Source organism: Enhydra lutris, unplaced genomic scaffold (assembly GCF_002288905.1).
Source record: "Enhydra lutris kenyoni isolate GAN:26980312 unplaced genomic scaffold, ASM228890v2 scaffoldscaffold43, whole genome shotgun sequence".
Classification (NCBI taxonomy): domain Eukaryota; kingdom Metazoa; phylum Chordata; class Mammalia; order Carnivora; family Mustelidae; genus Enhydra; species Enhydra lutris.
In genome coordinates, this window is record NW_019154127.1 from 9,862,291 (window position 1) to 9,885,772 (window position 23,482).

General features: G+C 45.3%; 1 protein-coding gene across 3 annotated transcripts in view; it reads right to left on the reverse strand.

The window, feature by feature from the left end:
• The window catches only part of LOC111155637 (bromodomain and WD repeat domain containing 1), a 124,235-nt gene extending 117,027 nt beyond the window's left edge, over positions 1–7,208 (reverse strand). For all 3 annotated transcript variants that reach the window (XM_022515908.1, XM_022515910.1, XM_022515909.1), the window contains exons 1-4: positions 7,069–7,208; positions 6,911–6,969; positions 6,747–6,776; positions 6,504–6,563 (exon numbers count right to left, since the gene is read on the reverse strand). In XM_022515908.1, coding sequence (XP_022371616.1) covers positions 6,504–6,563; positions 6,747–6,776; positions 6,911–6,969; positions 7,069–7,117 — 198 coding nt within the window. In that variant the 5' untranslated portion in view covers positions 7,118–7,208. The remainder of the gene's footprint in view (positions 1–6,503; positions 6,564–6,746; positions 6,777–6,910; positions 6,970–7,068) is intronic.
• Positions 7,209–23,482: the final 16,274 nt, after the last annotated feature.

Here is a 23,482-nt window from a genome sequence, read left to right on the forward strand (position 1 = left end):
GACCAATGTGGGGCTCGATCCCAGGACCCTGGGACTCTAACCTGAGCCAAAGGCAGACATTTAACAACTGAGCGACCCAGGCGCCCCAAGTATTCACTTTAAAACAACAGCAGTAACATCTGGAAAAATTTATAACATATGTAAAAGTAAAATATGATAATATCCCAAAGGACAGGAGAGTAAGAATTAAGTTTTAATTTCATTTATTTGGGAAGTGGTAAAGTAACTAACATAAATGGTCAACAATTATTGTAACTTCCAAGGCAACCACTAAAATAATAATAAAAGGATATAATACCTAAAAAGAAAGGAAAGTATAAAAATTAATCCAAAATAGAAGAAAAATAAAGAGATGGGAACATATATAAAAGATACTTGGTAGACTTAACACAATTTTAAGTATTTTTATTACTTAAAGACTCCAAGTAGGAGACTGACTAATAAAACTATATGCTGTTTACAGGAGACATACTTAGAAAATGAGAACATTGAAAAATATTTGCTTTACTACAAGTAAAAGGACAGAAAAAATGCACTATGCCATCAGTAACAGAGAGAAAACAGGGCTGGCTGTACTAAGGCCAAGTCAGACTTTGAGGTGAGAAGTTATGAGAGAACATTTCCTAATTTTTTAAAAAAAGGTTAAATTCCGGAAAAGGCAAAACTATGGAAACAGTAAAAAGATCAGTGGCTAGGAGGGAGAGAAGGACAACCAGGCAGAGCACAGGAGTTTTAGGGCAGTGTCTCTATGATACTGCATTAGTGGGTATGTGTCATTTGTCTAAGCCCACAAAACTCACAACACCAAGAGTACGCACTGTAAATGTAAGAGAACTCTAATGTAAACTATGGACTTGGGTGATTACGGTGGATCAAAACAGGTTCATCCACCGCAGATGTACCGTTCTGGGGCATGCGGAAAATGAAGGAGGCTGTGCACTTAGAGGGGACAAAGGGAGATGGGAAATCTCTATCATCTGCTCAACTTTGCTATGAACCTAAAACTGAAGTTAATTTGCCAAATGGCAAAAATCTGCAAAAAATTAGACAATGTGAAAGGAAAAAAATTCACATGACTTTTGTCCCATGCAAATAACTGTTACGATTAGGAGAGCCTCTGAAAACAAAGTAATTAATAACTATCCTCTTTCAAAGCAGTACAGCTGGGGTGCCTGGCAAGCTCTCGGTAGAGCATGCTCTTGATGTCAGGATACCGAATTCAAGCCCTGCGCTTCATGGAGAGCTTACGTAAATAAAATAGCACAGTCAAGGCTAAGTGACTCATAGGTAACAATACCACTATCATTATACAGCACCTAGGTAGAGGGTACCACTAGAGTTCCCCATCCCACAATGTGTTCCTCCATTAATGGGTAAATACCAGGTATCATTCATTCAGACCTAAGAGCCAACAGAGACCGTATTTTGTTACCTCATTTAGACCCTACAAATGTAAATGAAGCAAAGGGGAAGTCTACCCAATTAGGACTTTTCATCCCACCGACGTTGCTACTTGTAAGTGCTGATCATTATTGTGTACCAGGCATCGTAAGCCATTTTTGTCCCATGTTTACAACAATGCTTTGATAAAATTACTATTATCTCTGGGGCGCCTGGGTGGCCCAGTTGGTTAAACATCTGCCTTCAGATCAGGTCATGATCTCCTAGCCCTGGGATCAAGCCCAGCGTTGAGCTCCCAGGTCACTGGGGAGTCTGCTTCTCCCTCTCCCCCTGCTCAGGCTCTGTATCTCTATCAAAGAAATAAATAAAATCTGAAAAAATAAATTACTGTTATCTTTGTTACAAAGATCAAGAAACTCAGGTAGATGGGGCGCCTGGGTGGCTGAGGCGTTAAGCGTCTGCCTTTGGCTCGGCTCAGGATCCCAGGGTCCTGGGATCGAGCCCCACACATCGGGCTCCCTGCTTGGCAGGAGGCCTGCTTCTCTCCCCGCCACTCCCCCAGATTGTGTTCCCTCCCTTGCTGTCTCTGTCAAACAAATAAATTAATTAAAAAAAAAAAAGAAAGAAAGAAACTCAGGTAGAGATTAGAACATCTAGAAAGCAGCACGAGTCAGGATTACAGCCCAGATACCTGGCACAAAAATCCAAGTTTCTAATTTCTATACCACTATATTGCTGGACTGTAACTTGTCATCATACTGCCATGATCATTAAGGGGTCCCAAATTATCAAGGAAATGCCTATAGAACAACAGATCTCTATAGTCAACTACAAGGGAAATGCAGAATTCAGACAGAAAGAGATTAGCTGTGTCAGTATCCTACAATTACAACAGTGGAGTCAGTTGCAATACAATTATCCAATACAAAGTTGTTTTTGCTTGAAATGGGTAAATAAGTAGCCTTGCTACAAAAAAGGCTCAACTGAACCCTCAAGTAAGTCTAACAGTGCACCTAAATTCTAAGTCTTGGTTTATAATCTACCGTAACTGGATTCCTTAATGCAGTAGGGAGCTCACAACAGTAATAACGCTCCCCCCCTTGGTTTGGGCAGTTAATTCATAACTGAGGGAGATGGACAAATAAGACACAAGAAATAGAAAAATGCATTGATACATTTGTGCAAATTATTCTGATATAGTGAGTGGTTTTGTAATGACTAAACTATTTTTAATATTTGGTAGAGTAAAAAAGAGTAATTTATTATGATGAATTCAAATATATTTACAAGTGTTAACTTTTAGGGGCGCCTGGATGGCTCAGCCATTAAGCGTCCGCCTTTGGCTCAGGTCATGATCCCAGGGTCCTGGGATCTGAGCCCCACATCGGGTTCCCTGCACAGCTCTCACTGTGTCTCTCACTGTCAAATAAATAAATAAAATCTTTTAAAAAAAATGTTAACTTTTAGAAATATTACACTTAGATTTGACAAAGTTTGCAATCTTGTGGTGGCTGAAATAATCATCTATTTGTAGTACAGTATGAAATACTCAAGGAAATTTAATTAAGACAATTAAGTGATGTTAAATGCCTTAAGACTGAATTCTTATCGCAAATGAAGTCAATAAAAAATAAAATATACTTGTTTCTAGAAATACTACTGAATCTATAAAACTTGTAACGATTGAAAGATTTAAGAAAAATGACTATTTACAACTCTAATAAACTTTGTATTTCTATATAAATAACTTTAATTCTTTTCCTTAAAGGCCTACTAAACATTTAAAGAAAAAGCATAATGACCATAAATTCTCTAACAATAGGCTCTAAGGTAAGGATTTTTTTATTTCATTTACTGGTTAAGGAAGACAGTGGCCTACAATGGCGTGTTACTCAATTACTGAATCTATCCAATCGCATTTGCCTTATTTAAACATGCTCCTCCTTTACAAATTAGGTCCTTCCTCACTCCTGTGCCCCATTCTACAGTTCCATTTCCTTCTTCCTCTTTCATATTCACCACCTATAAATCATGAACACCCCAATTACATTTTACAAATTCACAGGCCCAACTGCTAATGCAGATAAGTAGTCTCAATTCTTTCAAGAAATATCAAAAATACTCTTGCTTCCAAAATACATGTTGGGAGTGAGAACACAGTCCAAGTCTAGGATAAACTGTTTAACTTTGTAAGCAGTGACCCTGGAATCACCTATAAGGTTTCAAAAACTAGCAATGTCCACTTCCAAAAGAAAAATTCTGATTTAACTGGTCTGAGACATGGCCTGAGTATCCAGATTTTATAAAGCTCCCCAGATGGCTTTGATCCAAGAATAAAGACTACTGAAAAAAAAAAGAATAAATTTAACAGCACAAGGAAACAAACACCACAAGGGAACTATCAAACAAAACCCCCAAGAGTGAAACATTTTACAGACTGACCAACTCAAGTGTCTTCAGAAAAATCAATGGTACAGGAGACAAAAATTATTAAAGATAAAGAGATGGTGGGGCGCCTGGGTGGCTCAATGGGTTGGGCCTCTGCCTTCAGCTCACGTCATGTTTTCTGGGTCCTGGGATAGAGCCCTGCATCAGGCTCTCCGCTCGGCGGGGAGCCTGCTTCCCCCGTCTGCCTGCCTCTCTGCTTACTTGTGATCTCTCTGTCAAATAAATAAATAAAATCTTTAAAAAAAAAAAAAAAGAGATGGAAAATAATTTCAGTACAACACATGGACCTTGCCTGAAGCCCAGTTCGAACTAAATTTAAAAAGAAATCCAAGCAACAAGAGGAGAAACAAATTTAGCCTAGATATATAAATAAACCTACATATGTATCACCAAAGATTAATATTATTCTTTGGTTTTTAAGTGTGACACTGGCACTGTGGTGGTTTAAGAAACAGCCGTTCAGTTTTTACAAGATACACTTGGAAGAACTGAGAGAAAAAATATAGTATCTAGATTTACTTTAAAATACTTCAGCATAATAACCAATAAAATAAAGGAATGTCTGGAATTTGCTTTAAAACAATACAGCTTGGGGTGCCTGGGCGGCTCAGTGGGTTAAACCCTCTGCCTTCGGCTCAGGTCATGATCCCAGAGTCCTGGGATCAAGCCCCTCATTGGGCTCTCTGCTCAGCAGGGAACCTGCTTCCCCCCTCTCTCTGCCTGCCTCTTCGGCCTGCTTGTGATCTGTCAAATAAATAAATTAAATCTTTAAAAACAAACAAACAGACAATACAGCCTAAGGGAGGGAGCTAACAGATGCAACATTCTTTGCTAATCACTCAGGCTGATAAGGAGTACCTAGTGGATGGTTCGTAACTCTTATTTTTCTATGTTTGAAGATTTTCACTGGTAATTTATTAAAAAAAAAGGAATACTTCAAACAGCAGCCAAAACAAAGGTAACAAATTGGCAACGGGGTTCATTACATTATTATTTGTGTATATCTGAAATACTGCTTAATTTTTTTTAAAAAGCGGAGTTAATTTGGAGAACTAGAAGCTACTCATACTCGGAAAAAAGAGTAACTCTCCTGTATACAAGAAGCTCATCTTCTGTCACTTAGTTCTAGGAGAAGGTAGAGGCAGGGGAAGAAGGCAAAGGACAAAGAAGATACACACCATACTCAACAAGGCAGGTTCCATGAGACCACCTGGCTCACAGCCACACCACAGCAATGTATTGCAGATTTGGGGTAACTTTATACAGAATTTAAAGTAGGATTTTAAGCAATTCTAACAGAAAAGCCAAAAACGTAATATTTTAAAAGTTTTCCAGTAGTTACGGCAGTTCAAAATTTGCGTAATTATCTCCTCCACAGCACAACTGCACTGTCAATAATGCTCTCCTGCTTCCCTGATAACACTGTTTTCTCTCACCAGAAGGTGTAAAACAAATAGTTCTTCAAAACGTTTCCTAGACTTAAGTATTCAAAATAACAAATTCAATTCTGCTAATTCTGATGCAGAATTTTTAGAACTCACTTTCTTGGAAATACTATTCACTTTTAAGTGTTTGCTTCAAAAAACCACTACATCAATAAATATTAAAATTCATGACTGAAACAGAATCCTTTCTCCAGACTTTCTCAATAATACTTAACCATTCATATACAGATGAAAAATCCCCTTATTTTTTGTCCTTCCGTTTAATCCAAGAACAGTGATCATATTCTACTACCAAATCCTATTACAGGTATTAGAACTGCGGTAAAAGATCACGTAGGCGTTATTTTGCTCATACGAGATGCAGATACAGCCTGGCAACTCAAGAAATCCTTTCTCCTAACACACGAGTTGGCAAAAATATTTTCCTAAAGAATGTTTTATGTCATAGGGCAATCCAGTGCACAAGACCGAATTCTAGAACTGTGAGAGCAACTCAAGAGTTGACAAGGGGCGACGGAAAGTGTAGTCTACGCTAACGGTGCCCCGAAAGGAGAAATGGCAGAGCTGGGGCCAACGCTAAGCTTTGTACAGCAAGGTCAACACAAAAATTCGTCAAAGTAAGTTTTCTAAGGCACTCAACAAGTATTGTACAGTTTAGAGAGGCAAAAGTACTGGAGGAGTGGCATACTGTCATAGCAGCAGGACTTTTATGACGCTGCAGAGGGGAAAGAAAAACACGCTAAAGAGAGGAACATTTCTCCACCTTTCAGAAACCAACGATTCTATTCCTAAAGAACAAGTGGTTAGAGGAGCTGGGCGGGGCAAAAGAGGGAAGGCCAATCAGAGTTCGAGTTACAAGTCGGGTACGAAAACAGAAGGATGAGAGCAGCTCGCTGAGTGGCTGGAGCCCCGCCCGCGCGCACGCGCGCCCCCCGGCATTCACTAAAGGCAGCAACACCTGGGGACCCACCCCACCGCAAACCGCGGCGCAGGGTCGCCCCCACCTCCCGACAGCACCCACCCCCGCCCGGGCCGTTTCCTCCCAAAACAAACCCGGCCGCCCCACAACAAAACCTGCCGAGGAGTCCCGCTCTCCCGGGGTCGCCCCCGAGCACAGCTCGGCCGCTTCGGCCCAAGAGCAGGAGCCCCGATAAGGGGGCGGAGAGCGGGTGCTCGGAAACACCGGGATGGAAATGTCAAAAACCTCACCAATTCCTCGTAGCTCCTGTTGTGCTCGTTGCCCTCCCAGTCCAACCTCTTCGGCAGCAACTGCAAAGGCACGAGACGCACACGAGTGACCACCGCGCGGGGCCGGACGGGGACGCGGGGGGCCGGGCAGGGGGCGGCGGGGTGGGCTGGGGTGGGGAGCTGGGCGAGCGGCCCCGGCAGGGTAGGGAGGGGGCACGAGGGGACGCGGCGGGGCGGGCGCGGCGGGCGCCACGAAGCACAGACCTGGTACTGCTCCAGCTCCTGCACCAGCACCTGCAGCCGACGAGACGCGCAGTTAGGGGGGCGGGGGGCACCCGGGTCCACCCGGCGCCCTCCACCCGCGACCCCAGGCGGCGGCGGGGCCGGGCCGGGACGCGGCCGCCGCCGCCCGCGGAGCCCGCACTCACCTGGGCGGCTCTTCGACACGGGCCGGCCGATAGGTACCGGGCGATGAGGAAGTACAGCTCTGCGGGAAGACGGGGAGTCGGGTCAAGAGCGGGCGCGGCGGCGGGGAGGGGGCCGAGGCCGGGGGCGGCGCGGGGAGGGCGCGGACGGCGCGTCTTACCCGACTCGATGAGGGGCACCGGACGTCGGGCGGGCGAGGGCTCCGCCATGGCCGGGCGCGGGGCACCGGGCGGGAGCGGGCGAGCGAAGCGTATAGGCCGCGCCGAGGCCTGAGCGGGCCGGCGTCCCTCTACCTCTGGCGCGCCGCCGCCGCCGCCATGCCGTGCGCGCCGCCACGCCGATGCCTCCGCGAAGTAGTCCCTCCGCGGGAGAGAAAGTAGTCCCCGCCGCGGCAACCGCCCGGCGACCCCGTCCGACCGACGGTGGGGCCGTGACCAGAGCGGCTGGCTGCGCCTCTTTCTCCCCAGTGTCAGGGGCGCCGCGACGGGAACGTGGAGGGTGGGCGAAGGCCCGGGCCCGGGCAGGCGGCGGGTGGGGGCGGGGAGCGCGCGTGGCCGGGATCCCTGCGCGCGGTGAGGCGGCGCCCGGCCATTGTGAGGCGGCGGCGCGGCGGCCGGGCTCACAGCTGGGCGGGCGCCGGGGCGGAGGTCGGGTGGCGCGCGGGGGCGGGGGCCTGCAGGGGGCTCGGCGGGGTGGGGGCAGGTTCCCGGGCCCCGGCCGGAGCGAAGCCGCTCCCCGCGGGGGCCCGGGACGCGCAGCGTGTGTGGCGGGGTCGCCCGCTTCGGCCTCTCGGAAGGGACGTTTCTCGGACAGTCGTGTGGGGCCGGTGTGCTTGCCCGCCCCCCCCCCCGACGAAAGATCGGTCGCTTGGAGGACGCGAGACCCGTAAAACTGAGAATCCACCACCTGCAGAGCGGAGAACGTCGGCCCGCGAAGCTTTCCCCGGGGAGGGGAGGACGGATGCGGGGAAGCCACAGGTTGGGGGGAGGCCAGGGGTCCGCGAACACGTCCGCGTCTCGGAGGGCACGGCAGACGTCCCCTGGGACGGGAGGATGAAAAAATAAGACCGAGCCGCCGGCCTGGGAGAGTCCAGCAGCAGAAAGGGTTAAGGAAAATGCAGTAACCTCGCAGAGAATGTAAACCTCGCTAGTCGGGGAAAGCAGCCTGGAACCGGCGATGACTTAGCCGGATGGGAAAGAGGGATGGGAAGAAGCGGGCAGTACCGAGGGCAGCTGCCCGTTCGCAGGAAGAGAAGCAGGAAACTTGAGGGAACACACGAGGGGAACCGTGTAATTAGGATTCGTAGCTGGAGCAGTGGACAAGGACTTGGCCCTCTCTTAATTGCCGTGCTGGCTTCTGGCCTAACTGGGGTCGTCGCTCAGCGTGTCCAGAGCATCCTATTTTGATCCCAAAAGAACAGCAGTGAGCAAAGCAAAAATCCCTACTCTGCATGGAGTGTACACTGTCGTTCTAATCCCTACTCAGTGTGATCACCCCCACCGCCTGTGGAGGTTAAACGCAGTGGTTCAGCTCAGGTTCAGGGGGCACTGACCCTGGGTCTTGTGCCATGATTAGATGGATCACTTAGCCTCTGAGCCTCAGTTTCCCCTCACCTGCAAACTGTAAATCATATTTGTGCTTGCTTCGTAGGGTTATGAGCGTTCACAACCCTGTGGGTTAATGTGTTCCCAGCGTCTATTAATAAGCACCACGTCAGTGTTAGTTTTTTATAATTATTTACACCAGGTTTTAAAAAGTTCTTACATATGTCTGTGAATGAACAACCCAAACATGTTCAGACAACTGCATCAGTAATGTGTTCTTAAATCTGTTAATTCAGCAAACATTATCAAGTGATGGAAACAAAAAAAGAATAAGCCACATCTTTGCCATCAAAAGACTTAAGTGTCTTTTAGGAGAAACAGATGTAAGCAGATAATGACAAAATACAGGGCAAAGAGAGGACATCAATCTGCCTATGGGAGGGAGAGTCATTAGAGAGGTTTGAGCCTTCCCAACTTCTGTTTGGAACGTGATTCCAAGCATCTGAAGGACAAAGGGCCAAGACATGAGTAACATTTCAAGTTTGAGGAACTCTAGTATGACTATTTGGGGTGACTTTGGAGGTATGGATGGGACCCACTAAGAAGTTAAAAGAAAAAAAGTTAAAATTGGGAGCAATCAAAAGGTTCTAAGCAAAGAAGGGACTTTTCATTTTAGGATTGATTTAAGAGTATTAGGATCAAGAAGCAGGAAAAACTACTTAGATGACCATTTAAATAGGAAAGAAATGAAGATGCATTAGGCCAACAGACATAAGGACAAAGATGCATAGAGACAGGATCAGAAACGTGGAGTTAAGTCAGCAAGATAGGGTTGAGGTGGAATGACAAGAGTCACAAAAGTTACAAGTTTTGGGCTTAGTGGGTCAAGGTTGTGCCACCAACTAAGGACAGACAGGCTGTAGCTCATTTCTTTTTTTTTTTTTTTTTAAGATTTTATTTATCAGAGAGAGAGAGGGAGAGAGAGCGAGCACAGGCAGACAGAATGGCAGGCAGAGGCAGAGGGAGAAATCAGGCTCCCTGCCAAGCAAGGAGCCCGATGTGGGACTCGATCCCAGGACGCTGGGATCATGACCTGAGCCGAAGGCAGCTGCTTAACCAACTGAGCCACCCAGGCGTCCCCCTGTAGCTCATTTCTTATGGATACATACTTGGCACAACTTGATTATTTGAAGTTACAGTGCGTATTTGTAGGACACTATGATCTGATGCTAAAGATTACCCAAGTTAGCAAGTGATAAAGACATAAGGGAAGATTTGAACTTTCAAAGGTTGACCCAGGAGTTGCCTATTTCAGTTTGGGTTTTTTGTTTATTTGTTTTTGAAAGATTTTCTCTTTAAGCAATCCCTATACACAATGTGGGCCTCGAACTCAGAACACCAAGATCAAGAGTCCCGTGATCCACCAACTGAGCCAGTTAGGGGGCCTAACATATTTCACTTTGTCACAATATCATAAAAGCAGAAGATAGCTTCCAAAACATAAGAATTTATATCTCAAGTACCGATCATTGTCCAAAACTACAATTCCAGTATGGGCAGCCCGGTAACCATTACAAGGCATCAGAAGTAAGGACAGTTTTCCTTTGCAAAAGCCCAGCTAGTTAGTCCCTTTACAACCTACTCAGAGGTCCATGACAAGTACTGCTTATAGATTTGAAAGAGAAACAGATTCTGACAAGAGGCAGAATATCTTCCCCATTCAGCTCTCAAGTGACGGAGACCCAGATTTGATCCCCACTTCAGCCAACTGGAAAAGGAGATAGACTCTCTCGTTGGCAGCGCCACAGTGGGGGACCAGCCAGGAGTCTCCAAAGCATAAACCATGTATACGTTCCCCCAACAGATGAACCAGAACCACTCCAAAAGCAAACACTAAGATTTGCTTTGGGGTAAATGGAAATAACTTGAGTTGCACCATGGGCAAGCTATATGGTGAGCCAAATTCTAGAAAAGTTGCTAGATAAGCAGGGGCCAGAAGATCTTAACAGCAGGTGACGTCATTGTAATGCTGTCAACCGTCTCCACTATAAGAGAACTAGAATGTGTGAGTCCTTGGCAGCCAACACCTCTCCTGGATAAGCATCACTGATTCTTAGTCAGATGCCATTAATATGCTCACTTCCCAGCTGAAAAAGCTGAGGCTGGCCCTAGGGAAACCCTAGGTGTGAAACGTGTGAAAAGCACATCTGGAAAATGGGGAGCAAACCAGAGTTGGGGCAACTTTGAAACAATGAGATCTGTGAGCAGCGGACACCATGCAAAGAAAACTGTATACAGAATTCGAATTCTAATAGCAGTATGTTTGCACAAGTGTACAGTAACTGAATTTCGTCTCATCCAGGAAGCCCCGTTCATCCACACACAGTAGCAGCAGAGTTTTGAGGAATATAATAAAGTAGATGACATTGGACCTACAGAAGGGCGATACCCAAAGCTAAATCAGAACATGGAAGTGAAATCGGGTGCACACAAAAACATCATTTCGTTCAACAAAAATTGTATTGGAAGACTTCTCTAAGGCAGCATGTGGTAATCATGGGTTTCTGGGCTTCTGTGAGCTAAATCCCCTAGGAGTAGAAGAGTTAGTATCTTGATAGGTTTCCAGAAGACTCTGGGGGGAAAAAAAAGAATGAAGGTAACTGGCTTTTGGTAAGACCTCAGTCACCAGCAGACTTTGCATCTGGTTCCTGAGGCTCTTCCTCCACTTTCTACAGTGTCATCTTTCCCTGAGGACCTTTCCTTCCCTTTCAGTCCAAACCAATCAGCTGTCCCCTAATGCCACTTGTCCCTGCCACCTTCAGCAAATTGCTTCCACATTTATCCCTTCCCTCTTCCCTCCGCAGTGCCTGCCTCTCCCTGTCAATGGCTCCCGTCCCTCCATGTTCCCACGTCACAGGCATTGGTCCATGTCTGTGTCCAAGTCTCACCAGTTCTTTTGAAACTTTTCTCGGGGCGTTGGAGAGAACACAGCGTGACTGGATGAGAGAGACCTTGGGAACGTGGGAGCTGGAATCAGAATATGTCTGTCTTTGAATGCCACTTACAAGTTAAGCAAACTCTCTGGCTCAGCGTTCCTCCTTGGGTTTTGATCATCTTTCAGATAGGAATTAACTACGACAGATAACATTTGGGGAATGTGTCTATATCGTAGACACAGCACTAACCCATTTACATGTTTTATTTTATGATGTGAGATAGCAAGAATGCATGAATTCCTTGTAAGCATTTCAGAGAGAATGCCTATAAAGCTCTCTGAACAATGCCCAGCTCTCAACATCATACTATTATGTAAAAATTATTTTTTTCTCCATTCCCTCAGTCACCAGCGAGTCTCCTCAAAGGTCTCCTTGACTCCCTACCCAATTATTCCTATTACTACTTTTATACTTCCTCAAGTACAACTTAACATATTCTCCTTCCAACCTGTCTCCTTCCCTATCATCTAAACCCAAACTCCAGGCTTCCTTTTGTAAAGCTGTGTAGGATCCTTGGTTTCCCACCCTTTTTCCCCTCAGGGCATCTGCCGGAAAGCTGACTGCACCAGCCTGGGAGCTCCCGTGTCCTCTGGCTCCTAATGGGTCTTGCCGTGTAAGAGGCCCCAGCAGGAGATGGAAGAGTGGGAGGAGGGTGAGGGTGGCTTCTGTTTTCCCAGCGCCTTTCCTGCCAAGCCACAGGTTGGTGGTGATTGCAGGTTCTTGAACTAAAGCCACAGTTCACGTGGGACAGCCCTGTCTCCATACAGCTATCTTCTCTCAGTTTTCACAGCCGACCCCCCTGGCCCTTCAGGACTTGGGCTTCTCTTCTGAGTCAGATGGGAGCTGCTAGAGGGGGCCCGGCATGCTTTCAGGTCCCTAATGGATTTATTTTAACTCTGCCCATACCCTCATAAACCGTGGCATCAACTCTCCTTAGTTATCCCAGTGGAATATGCCTCTCTTTCCTTCCAGAGCTCTCGTAGGTACCCAAGCTCTCCTTGATGATGCCAGCACTCGAACACAGTCCAGAGCATGCCCTCCAGTTCTCCCTCCCTCTGCTCCCCTATCTCTTCCTTGTCTCCGTACATCTTGTCCTCTAGCTTGGAGAGATCTACCTGGATCCCTAACTCCTTGCTTCACAAAACCCTTCCCAACTCATTATCGTCTTTGTTAATCTCTTTTCCAATGGCCTCGAATTATCTCTTCACCACACACACAATCCATCAGTAAGCCCGGATGAACCCACCTTCCAAATATATCTAGGATATAACCACTTCTCACCTCACAGCATATATAAGCACAACAACCTCTTAAGTGTCTTCCTGCTTCTCTGTTTATCCTGGAACAGCTGATTTTCAAGAGGCAGCTGGAGGGGTCCTGTTAAAACTTAGGGCAGGTCTCTCAAAACCCTCTGATGGTTCCATCTGACCCAGGAGAAGCCCAGGTCCTACAAGGCCTCCATCATCTGGCCTGGCCTGTGCTTCTGTGACCTCTCAATCCCCTATTGTTCCCTCTTCTCACTCTGTTCCAGCTGCATTGGCCACCCTGATGGTCCTCAGACATTCCAGGCACACCACTGCCTCAGGGCCTTTGTACTTGCTGTTCTTTCTGCCAGGAACATTCTTCCCCTAGAAAACCACACAGCTCAGTTCCTTGCCTCACACAAGTCTTGGCTTGAGGTTGCATTTTCAGTGAGACCCTCCCTGACTACCCTAAACACAGTACAACTTACCCTCGCTCTGTGCCCCCGCTTCCCTTCTGTCCTGCCTGCTTCCCTTTTCTCCGCAGCACTTTTGACCTAACCGCTGTAAAATGTGCTCGTCATTTTTGTTTATTGCCCATCTCCTCCCACTTTATGAAGGCAGGTCAAGAGATTTGTTGTGTTTTGCTCTCTGATGTATCTCTACAGCTACAATAAAGCCCAATGTGTGGTAGGTACACACTAAATATTTGTAGGATAGTTAAAAAAAATAACTAGACAGTTCCTCAAATATGAGATGGTTATGCTCTCAACATTCCCTCATAAATCTTCTTAGATGGTGTGGTGGTTTAGTCTGAGGAGAGCCCACAGCAACCTGTTGGCTCACGACATTCCTGGAGACAAGGCCCTGAAGTCAGGGCCTGCAGAAACGGAGCTAAAAAGACGGGAAATGCTTTCTTCCTCTCTACCCGCACCCCCCAACACGCACACATACACACAGTGGCCCCACAGAAGAAGGGCCTCCTGCATTCTCTCAAAGGCAGAGCAAAGTAATTAGAGCCTGGAGAGAGGAAGGGCGTGTGGAAGAGCTTGCTGGGAGGCAGGAAGGGAGGCTGCTTGAGGGAGATCGCCAGACCTCTGTGGGGACGAGACATCCTGTCCTGCGTTTCCTATGGACATGGCATGGCCTTTGCCTCCTCCCTGGACACACAGCGCCCCCATATCCTCGGTCGCCAGCTGGAGCCCCCACCTCTCCCTCAAGCAAGCACAGCCCGGGTCACAAAGAGAAGGAGGTCAAGAAAACCGGCCTTGCCTGAGGTGGGGAGGTGAGTCTGGGAGCTGCTGGGAGTGGAGGGAAACCCAGGGGGCCCAAGAGGAAGTCTCCAAGAGAGAACAAAGGGTGGAGCGAAAGTCCAAAGAGGTGGGGCTGGGGAAGAAAGGAGCACTCCAAGGTCACTGGGTCATCTCACTGGGGCAATAGTCCCTGGTCACCAGTTACACAATAGCTAAGTGCCTACCGCAAGGCCTTCCCATTCCTGGGATGACTTTTGACACCTAACTGCAGAAATAACCCCTGTTTGCAAGCTGGACAGGGCTTCCTAGTCCCTCTTTTTGATTTATGGGCAAGTCTGACCTAGAGCAGGGTGGTGATCGGGGGGACCCACAGTTTAACACAAAATCATCAATTTAAAAAATAAAGGCTGGGGCACCTGGGTGGCTCAGTGGGTTAAAGCCTCTGCCTGTGGCTCAGGTCATGATCCCAGGGTCCTGGGATCGAGCCCCACATCGGGCTTTCTGCTCTGTGGGGAGCCTGCTTCCTCCTCTCTCTCTCTCTCTCTCTCTCTCTGCCTGCCTCTCTGCCTACTTGTGATCTCTGTCTGTCAAATAAAAAAAAAATCTTAAAAAAAAAATAAAAAATAAAAAATAAAGGCCACCAAAGGTTTAAAATACGAATATTGGTAATGAGATGAAGTTCCAATGATGATTGAGTTAAGAACTCAGAGTCCCAAACTTTCTAGCCAGCCACTTCCTCCCTCGAGGGCTCCAAGGAAAGAGGATATTGGCTGCAAGCCGCATTTGCTTGACCCTGACCTCATCCCCTACGAGCTAGGCTAGATGGTATTTGTTCCGGCCAGCCAGTCTTGGGAGACTAACACAAAGGTGCCCAGAAGTGCCTAAGCAAAGCTGGGGGAAGGAGTTCCAACAGCGAGAATGTGCACCCAAAGCTTAGAGAGTGCCTGCCAAGACTAGGAACCCTGGAGCTGGGAGTCCTGTGCCCAGCAGATCTTTCCAGCTAGGGGAGAGCAGAAGACGTGATCAACCCTGTACTCTGGAAGAGCCGGGCTTTGAGTGGGTTAGACACGGGTTGGTTTCCAACTGGCCCTTAAGGCAGCAGAAACCAGCCTACCAACCAGGCTCTGTACTCCTACTGCTCACACAGAGGACATAACGCAAAATTAACACAATCTCCAGGACCACAAGAATTATCACAAAGTGGGTCTGTTCCTTACGATTGTTGTGAGTGGCTTCATTTTCGGTAACAACAATGGCTAAAGGATACAATTTCCTGCAACAATCCCATAGCACAAGCTATGCCAAAATCTAACCTCATAAAGGTCACACGCGCCACAGAATTTAATTATGAAGGCTTTGCAGAGAGTGGAATGCGAGAGGAGAACATCTTGCACTTTGCAAGATGTTCTGGATAAATAATCCAGAAACTCAATTTCATGAGGACAAGATAAATGAAATATGTAGTTTACCTTGAACCAGATCTTGGTCCCAGTGGCTAATGCTTTCTAATTAGTAACTTTGGAACTACTGGGATATACGTTCTTCAGCTTTCTCTTTTATCTTTATATATAGAGAGAAGAAAGTAATGACCACTCACTTTGAACTCTCTCAATCTTACAACTGCCCAAGTATTGTAAATGCAGGGTAGTCTCATTAAGATGGTGATGGTTTGACCCCATAGGTAAAAAGTTTACTCAATGGCAAATAACCCACAAATAGATGTTGACAGGTGCATACAGCAGGAGACACATGGCTGGGGGACACTGGGGATCAAGGCCAGGTTCAGGAATGGCTTAAGAATAGGAGGGATCCATGAGGGGCCTGGCTGGTTCAGTAGGTAAGAGTATGCAACTCTGGATCTCGGGGTTGTGAGATTAAGCCCCACTCTGGGTGTAGAGATTACTTAGAAACAAAATCTTAAAAAAAAAAAAAAAAAAAGAATGGAAGGGATCTGTGTGGAGCAGGGTTGTGGCTTCCACACTTCCTGCTAAAGCTGACCATGTACGTACCCAGTGACCAAGCTGTCCTGCTTCTCAGCTGTGAACACATGTTCATCGAAAGATACATCTAAGAATGTTCATAACAGAGCCACCCATAATAACCCCAAACTGGAAACGACCAAGTGCTCATCAGTGGCAGAATGTATAGATGAACTGGAATTCATTCATAATAATGGTAAACTATAGGGAATGGGGATGAACGTACAACACAAGTGACTCATAAATATAAGGATTGAACAAAGAAGTCAGAAAAGAGTGCATACTGTATTATTGCGGTGATAAGTCGTTCAAAACCAGGCAAACGGGCCTGTTGGCATTCGAAGTCAGGATAATGGTCAGGGGCGCCTGGATGGCTCAGTTGGTTAAGTGTCTGCCTTCCGTTCAGGTCATGATCCCGGGGTCCTGGAACAGAGAGAGTCCAGTGTGGGGCTCCCTGCTCAGCAGGGGTCTGTTTCTCCCTTACTCTCTGTCCCTCCCTATACCCCCTCCACCTGCGCTTTCTCTCTCTCTCAAATACGTAAGTAGAATCTTTAAACAAAAAGTGTTAGGATAGTGGTTAGTACCCTTAGGGTGGATAGTGACTGGAGGGAAACTTCTGGAATTCAGATAAGTTCTCTTTCTTAACCTGGGATTTATTCACTTGGTGAAGAACTCATTGAGCCATATGCTTAGGGCCTATGTTATACTCCAATAAAAAGTTTATGTTAAAAGAAAAGAGGGGCGCCTGGGTGGCTCAGTTGGTTAAGCAACTGCCTTTGGCTCGAATCATGATCCCAGAGTCTTGGGATCGAGTCCGCATCGGGCTCCCAGCTCCATGGGGAGTTTGCTTCTCTCTCTGACCTTCTCCCCTCTCATGCTCTCTCTTACTCTCAAATTAAAATAAACAAAATCTTTAAAAAAGAGAGAGAGAGAGAGAGACAAAAGGAAAAATCTCATGGTGTCTGTGGTAGTTAGAATAAAGGCTTACCAGAGACATCTGCATCCTAACCCTCAGAATTTGTGAATCTCTCATGTTACCGGGCAAAATGGACTTTGCACATGGGCTTTAGTTAAGGATCTCAAGATGGGAAGACTGTCCTGGACCAGTCAGGTTGCCCCATGGAATCACAAAGGTTCTTACTAGAACAAAGAAACTTTGTACAAAATGTCTTTTGTAGCCCACCCTAACTGATACATACAGGAGGAGAATTCTAGAAAATGCAGTTCAGCTCAGCAGGTTGGCACATTACAAAGTTCCTACATGACTGTACCCTTATTAGTTGGTGTACCTTGGGGACAATTCTTTCACTTCATCTGAAAAATTAAAATGATAATAATTACACTGGATTTGCATAAGAATTAAGTGAAATAATACATGTTCTAGGCACCATGCCTAGAATAAAAGACCTCACATTTTTTGTTGAATTTGTTCATTGATCCCATTACTAACTGAGATGTTCTAAGAATGTGCTTTTGATTTAATTGTATTTTACTCATAAAGATAATTAGCTCTTTGATATGGTAAAAGGATTATTACACACAAACTTGATAACATCACAAATTTGGGTGCCCGGGTGGCTCGGCTGCCTTCGGCTCAGGTCATGATCCCAGAGTCCTAGGATTGAGCCCCGTGTCAGGCTCCCTGTTCAGCGGGAAGCCTGCTTCTCCCTCTCCCACACCCCCTGCTAGCATTCCCTCTCTCACTGTCTCTCTGTCAAATAAATAAATCTTTTATAAAAAATCATATTGTATCCATTTCTGTAGAGTGTAAATATACATACTGTACTTAACATTTCTTTTTTAAAATTAATTAATTTATTTATTTGACAGAGAAAGAGAACGAGAGAAGGAACATAAGCAAGGGGAGTGGGAGAGGGAGAAGCAGGCTCTCTGCTGAGCAGGGACACCAGTGCCGGGCTTGAGCCCAGGGCCCTGGGGGATCATGACCTGAGTTGAAGGCAGACGGTTAACAACTGAGCCACCCAGGTGCCCCTTGACCTATTTTTTTAAAAAGCAGTTGATAAAACAATATTGCGTGTATGTTTCCCTTTTTACAAAGAATTAAGCATTTTCTACAAAATCTCTGTGTGGTCAGAGGACAGGGGCTTGACTGCGCTCCTGCCCTCAGGCTGGTCATTTGGGCAAGCCAGGTGAACCCGTGACTGGTCAAAGGTAAGAGGGGAGATGGTTCCCTACAGTCTTCACGAGCACCTACTGAGAAAACGTGGGTGGCTGCTTCAACCTGTATGTGCCACACGTTTGCTCAGCACCATCGTCACTGTTATTAATGCACAGAGAACAGCCTGGAAACATTAAAAGACCTGCAGGCTAACCCGTGCGGCGGGACGTCTCATTTCTTCTCTCTCTCTCTCTCTCTTTTTTTTTTTTAATTTTATTTATTTGACAGAGAGAGAGATCACAAGTAGAGAGAGGGAGAGGAGGAAGCAGGCTCCCCGCCTAACAGAGAGCCTGATGTGGGACCCTGGTATCATGACCTGAGCTGAAGGCAAAGGCTTAACCCACTGAGCCGCCCAGGCAGCCCCTCTTCTCTTTTTTTAAAGTAGGCTCCTCACCCAGCCCGGGGCTGGAACTTACGACCCTGAGAGTATGACCTGAGCTGAAATCAAGAGTCGGATGCTCAACAGACTGAGCCACCCACATGCCCCAAGAGTTATTTTGTTTTCTTCTTTGAGCTTTTCTGTCTTTAGGATCATCAATAATGAACACACACTTGATTTCTGAAGCCCCTCCTGGCCATACACCCTTTGTTTTCTCTTCCAAGCCATTTCTTTTGGCTTCATTCACACATCATTCCACGTTCTGCTCTTCTACTTAGAAATAAGTTCAGTCCTTTCTGTGTCCCCAAGACCAAGCCAGCACCTCACTGTCTATATGGTTTTCCATCACGATCCCAGATCGCTGGCCTCTGCACGCTCCTCCATTCCCGAAGAGTGACACCTTCCATCCTAACTCCTCTTAGGTAAGCAAGAAAGGCATCTTGAATAGTTGTACTGTAAGATTCAAATATGACTAGCAGGGGCACTTGGGTGGCTCAGTGGGTTAAAGCCTCTGCCTTCGGCTTAGGTCAAGATCCCAGGTCCTGGGATCCAGCCCTGCATCGGGCTCTCTGCTCAGCAGGGAGCCTGCTTCCCTCTCTCTCTCTGCCTGCCTCTCTGCCTACTTGTGATCTCTCTGTGTCAAATAAATAAGTAAAATCTTTAAAAAAAATATGACTAGCAGAAGAAAAATGTTTTCTTCTAGCCAGTAGTAGGAGAGGTATACCTTGGCAAACACAATCCTACCTTGTCAACGCCTGATTCAAGGCGCAAATATTCCTCCATGGTTACCCTGTAATCTAAATTTAGATGCCTCAGCAAAAAATTATCCACCACATTTTCAAAACATCTCTTTCAAGATTCCAAATAAATGCAGTGCCAAGTTCAGCGGTGTCCAAACACAGAATAGCTGCGTTTTATTAATCAAGTAATGTTCCTCTTCTTTTTCTGTTGTTTTGATTTTTTCCCCCCTCAACTTCTTATGTTGAACATTCTCAAGAAAAGTTGGAAGAATGGTACCAAAATATCCAATTTACCCTTCCTGTAGTTCATTAGTTGTTGACTTTTTGCTGCATTGGCTTATTTTTAAGCATTTATTTTCCTGAGCCATTTGAGATGAAAATGCACACATCAGGGCTTAACACCACAAATAATTCAATAATACAAAGGATAAGGATGTTGTCCTAGATGATCATAATACCATGACCATACCCAGGAATATAAACACTCTTTCAAAGCTATCTACCAAGTTGTATATATTGAAATTTCTCCAATTGCCTAAAATTGTCAAGTATAGCATATATGTGTGTGTGTGTGTGTGGTGTGTGTGTGGGAGGGGTATATTTAAGATTTTATTTTTAAGTAATCACTACACCCAACGTGGGGTTCAAACTCATAACCCTGAGATTAAAAGTCACATGTTCTACCACCCAAGCAAGCCAGGAGCCCCAAGTATAGTGTGTATATATGTGTGTATATATATATAGATAGATAGATACATACATATATACATATATATATATATATATATATTTTTTAATCTAGGATCCTGTCTTGTCTCATGTACTGCATTTGGTTTTATCTTTGGTCTTTAGAAGCACCTCTTCTCCCAGACCTTAGGCACTGACTTTTTTTTTTTTTTTTTAAGATTTTATTTATCTATATGAGAAAGAGAGAGCATGAGTAGGGGAAGGGGAAGAAAGAGAGGGAGAAGCAGACTCCCCGCTGAGTACGGAGCCCAGTGCAGGATTCCATCCCAGGACCCCAAGATCATGACCTGATCTGAAGTCAGATATTTAACTGACTATGCCGCCCAGGCGTCCCTTAGACATTGACTTTTCATAAGAGTCTTCTTTTGTGTTCTTAAACTGTTTTATAATCTGAGTTTGTCTGATTATTCCTCATGACTAGATTCAGGTCGAACATTCTGGACAAGAATATCTTATAGGTGATGCCATTTAGTTTTCATTGCTTCACATTAGGAGGTGTACAATATCAGTTTGGATAATTTGGGGTGATGCCAAATTTGATAACTTGGGTTTTTTTTTTAACTTCGTTTTTTGTTTTTAATTTCATTTATTTATTTGACAGAGAGGTCACAAGTAGGCACAGAGGCAGGCAGAGAGGTGGGGGGGTGGTGAAGCAGGCTCCCTGCTGAGCAGAGAGCCCAATGCGGGGCTTGATCCTAGGACCCTGAGATCACGACCCGAGCCAAAGGCAGAAGCTTAACCCACTGAGCCATGACGGTGCCTCTGATGACTTGGTTTTTGTTTGTTTTTTTTTTTCAAAGATTTTATTTATTTTCTTGACAGATAGAGATCACAAGTAGGCAGAAAGGCAGGCAGAGAGAGAGGGGGGAAGCAGGCTCCCCACGGAGCAGAGACCCGGATGCAGGGCTCGATCCCAGGACCCTGGGATCTTGACCTAAGCCGAAGGCAGAGGCTTTAACCCACTGAGCCACCCATGCACCCTGATAACTTGGTTTTTTAACATAAATTAAATCATGCAATAATTTTTTTTTAGAATTTTTTTTAAGGTTTTATTTATTCATTTAGCAGAGAGGGAGAGTACCAGCAGGGAGAGCAGCAGGCAGAGTGGGAGGGAGAAACAAGCTCTCTGCTGAGCCAGATGTGGGACTCGATCCCAGGACCCTGAGATCAAAATCATGCAATAATTTGCTTGTTTCTCTCAATAATATATTTTTAAAATCTTCCTGTTTTAGTAGATCTACCATGTTTTTCATATTCAGACTATTGCTTAATATTCCATAAGGTAGTGTATTAAACACTTGCCAAAATCTGGGAAAACTACTAAAATAGAGTGAATGTGTGTATCCCCACCCAGAATTTATACGTAGAATCCTACCCCCCAATGTGATGGCGTTTAGAGACAGGTCTGTGGGAGGTGATTAGGTCATGAGGGAGGAGCCCTCATGAATGGGTTTAGGGCCTATAAAAGAAATCCCAGTGAGCTCCCTCCCAGCTCAGCAGGGGGACTGCTTTCCCGTGCCTTCTGCCTGCCTCTGCCTACTTGTGATCGCTCTCTCTTTCTCTCTCTCTCTCAAATAAATGAATAAAATCTTAAAAAAAAAAAGAAATTGACAAATTGATTCTAAAATTTATATGTAAAAGCAAAGGAACTAAAATAACCAAAACAATTTTGAAAAAGGAGGAGGTTGGGGGCTCCTGGCTTGCTTGGTTTGTAAAGCATGGGATTCTTGATCTTAGGGTTGTGAGTTCAAGCCCCACGTTGGATGTAGAGATTACTTAAAAGTAAATTTTATTTATTTATTTATTTATTTGTTTATTTGTTTATTATTTTCCAAAGATTTTATTTATGTGGCAGAGAGAGACATAGCAAGAGAGGGAACACAAGCAGGAGGAGTGAGAGAAGGAGAAGCAGGCTTCCCGCTGAACAGGGAGCCTGATTCGGGGATCAATCCCAGGACCCTGGGATCATGACCTGAGCTGAGGGCAGACGCTTAACTGACTGAGCCACCCCTAAAAATAGGCACCCCTAAAAATAAAATATTTTTTAAAAAGGAAGAACAGGAAGTTGGAGGATTTCAAAACTTCATGAAGTAAATTAGAGTAACTGAGATAGTCTGGTATCGGAAGAATAGACACAGAGATCAATGAAACAGAATAGAGTCTAGAAAGAGATGCATACAAATACAGCCAACTGGCTTTTGACAAAGATGCAAAGGGAATTCAGTAGAGAAAGGATAGCCTTCAAAACCAATGCTTCAGCAATTGGACATCCCTATGCTAAATACCTCACTCCATAAATAAAAACTAACACAGAGTGAGGACAAGACCTAAATAGAAATCTGAACCTATAAGCCTTTTGGCAGGAAATCTTTATATTATTCAGTTAGGCAAAGATTCATGCATATAAAATAAATATTATCCATAAATTAAAAAGTTAATAAGTCCAAAAAAATTTTTTTGAAGATTTTATTTATTTATTTGACAGAGATCACAAGCAGACAGAGAGGCAGGCAGAGAGAGAGAGGGAAGCAGGCTCCCTGTCGAGCAGAGAGCCCGATGCAGGACTCGATCCCAGGACCCTGAGATCATGACCTGAGCCGAAGGCAGCGGCTTAACCTACTGAGCCACCCAGGCGCCCGATAAATCAAAATTTTTATTATTTAATGTAGCATAACACATTATCCCAAAACTTGGTGGCTTAAAACAATGCATATGTATTATCTCACAGTGTCTGTAGATCAGAAATCCAGGTCTGGCTTAGCTAGATCCTGTCTCACATGTTTCTCTTTCAAGGCTCCAATCAAAGTGTTGGCCATGGCTGGGGTCTCATCTGAAGGTACAACTGGGGAAGAATCGATTCCAGGCCCATGTGGTTTTAGGGCAGATTCAGTTCCTGGAGGGCTTTTTTTAGAGGGTTTCAGTCCCTAGCTGCTGTTGGCCTGAGGCTGTCCTGTTTCTTCACACGTGGGTCTCCAACAGAACCTCTTGCTTCATCAAATTGTACATTGTCAAGAAGGCAACAGAGTTTACTAGCAAGACAGAAATGACAATCTTATGTAACATAATCCCAAAGTGCTATCCCATTGCCTTTGCTGCATTCTACTGATTAGAAGCAAGTAACAGGGGGCACCTGGGTGACTTAGTCCATTAAGCATCCAACTCTTCGTTTTGGGTTCAGGTCTTGATCTTAGGTTCCTGGGATCAAGCCCTGCATTGGGTTGCCCTCACAGTGGGGAGTCTGCTTGTCTCCCTCTACCCTGTTTATGCTCTCTCTCTTTCCCTAAAATAAATAAATAAATAAATAAATAAATAAATAAATAAATAAATCTTAAAAAAAAAAACAGAAGCAAGTAACAGATCCTGCCTACTCTCAAGGACAGAAGATTGCACAAGAGCATGAATATCAAGAGATTGCAATCATTGGGGCCATCATAATGACTGCAATCATTGGGGCCACCCCAGACGTTACCACAACTTAAAAGCTCTGCTCTTTGAAATACACTGTTAGTCAAACGA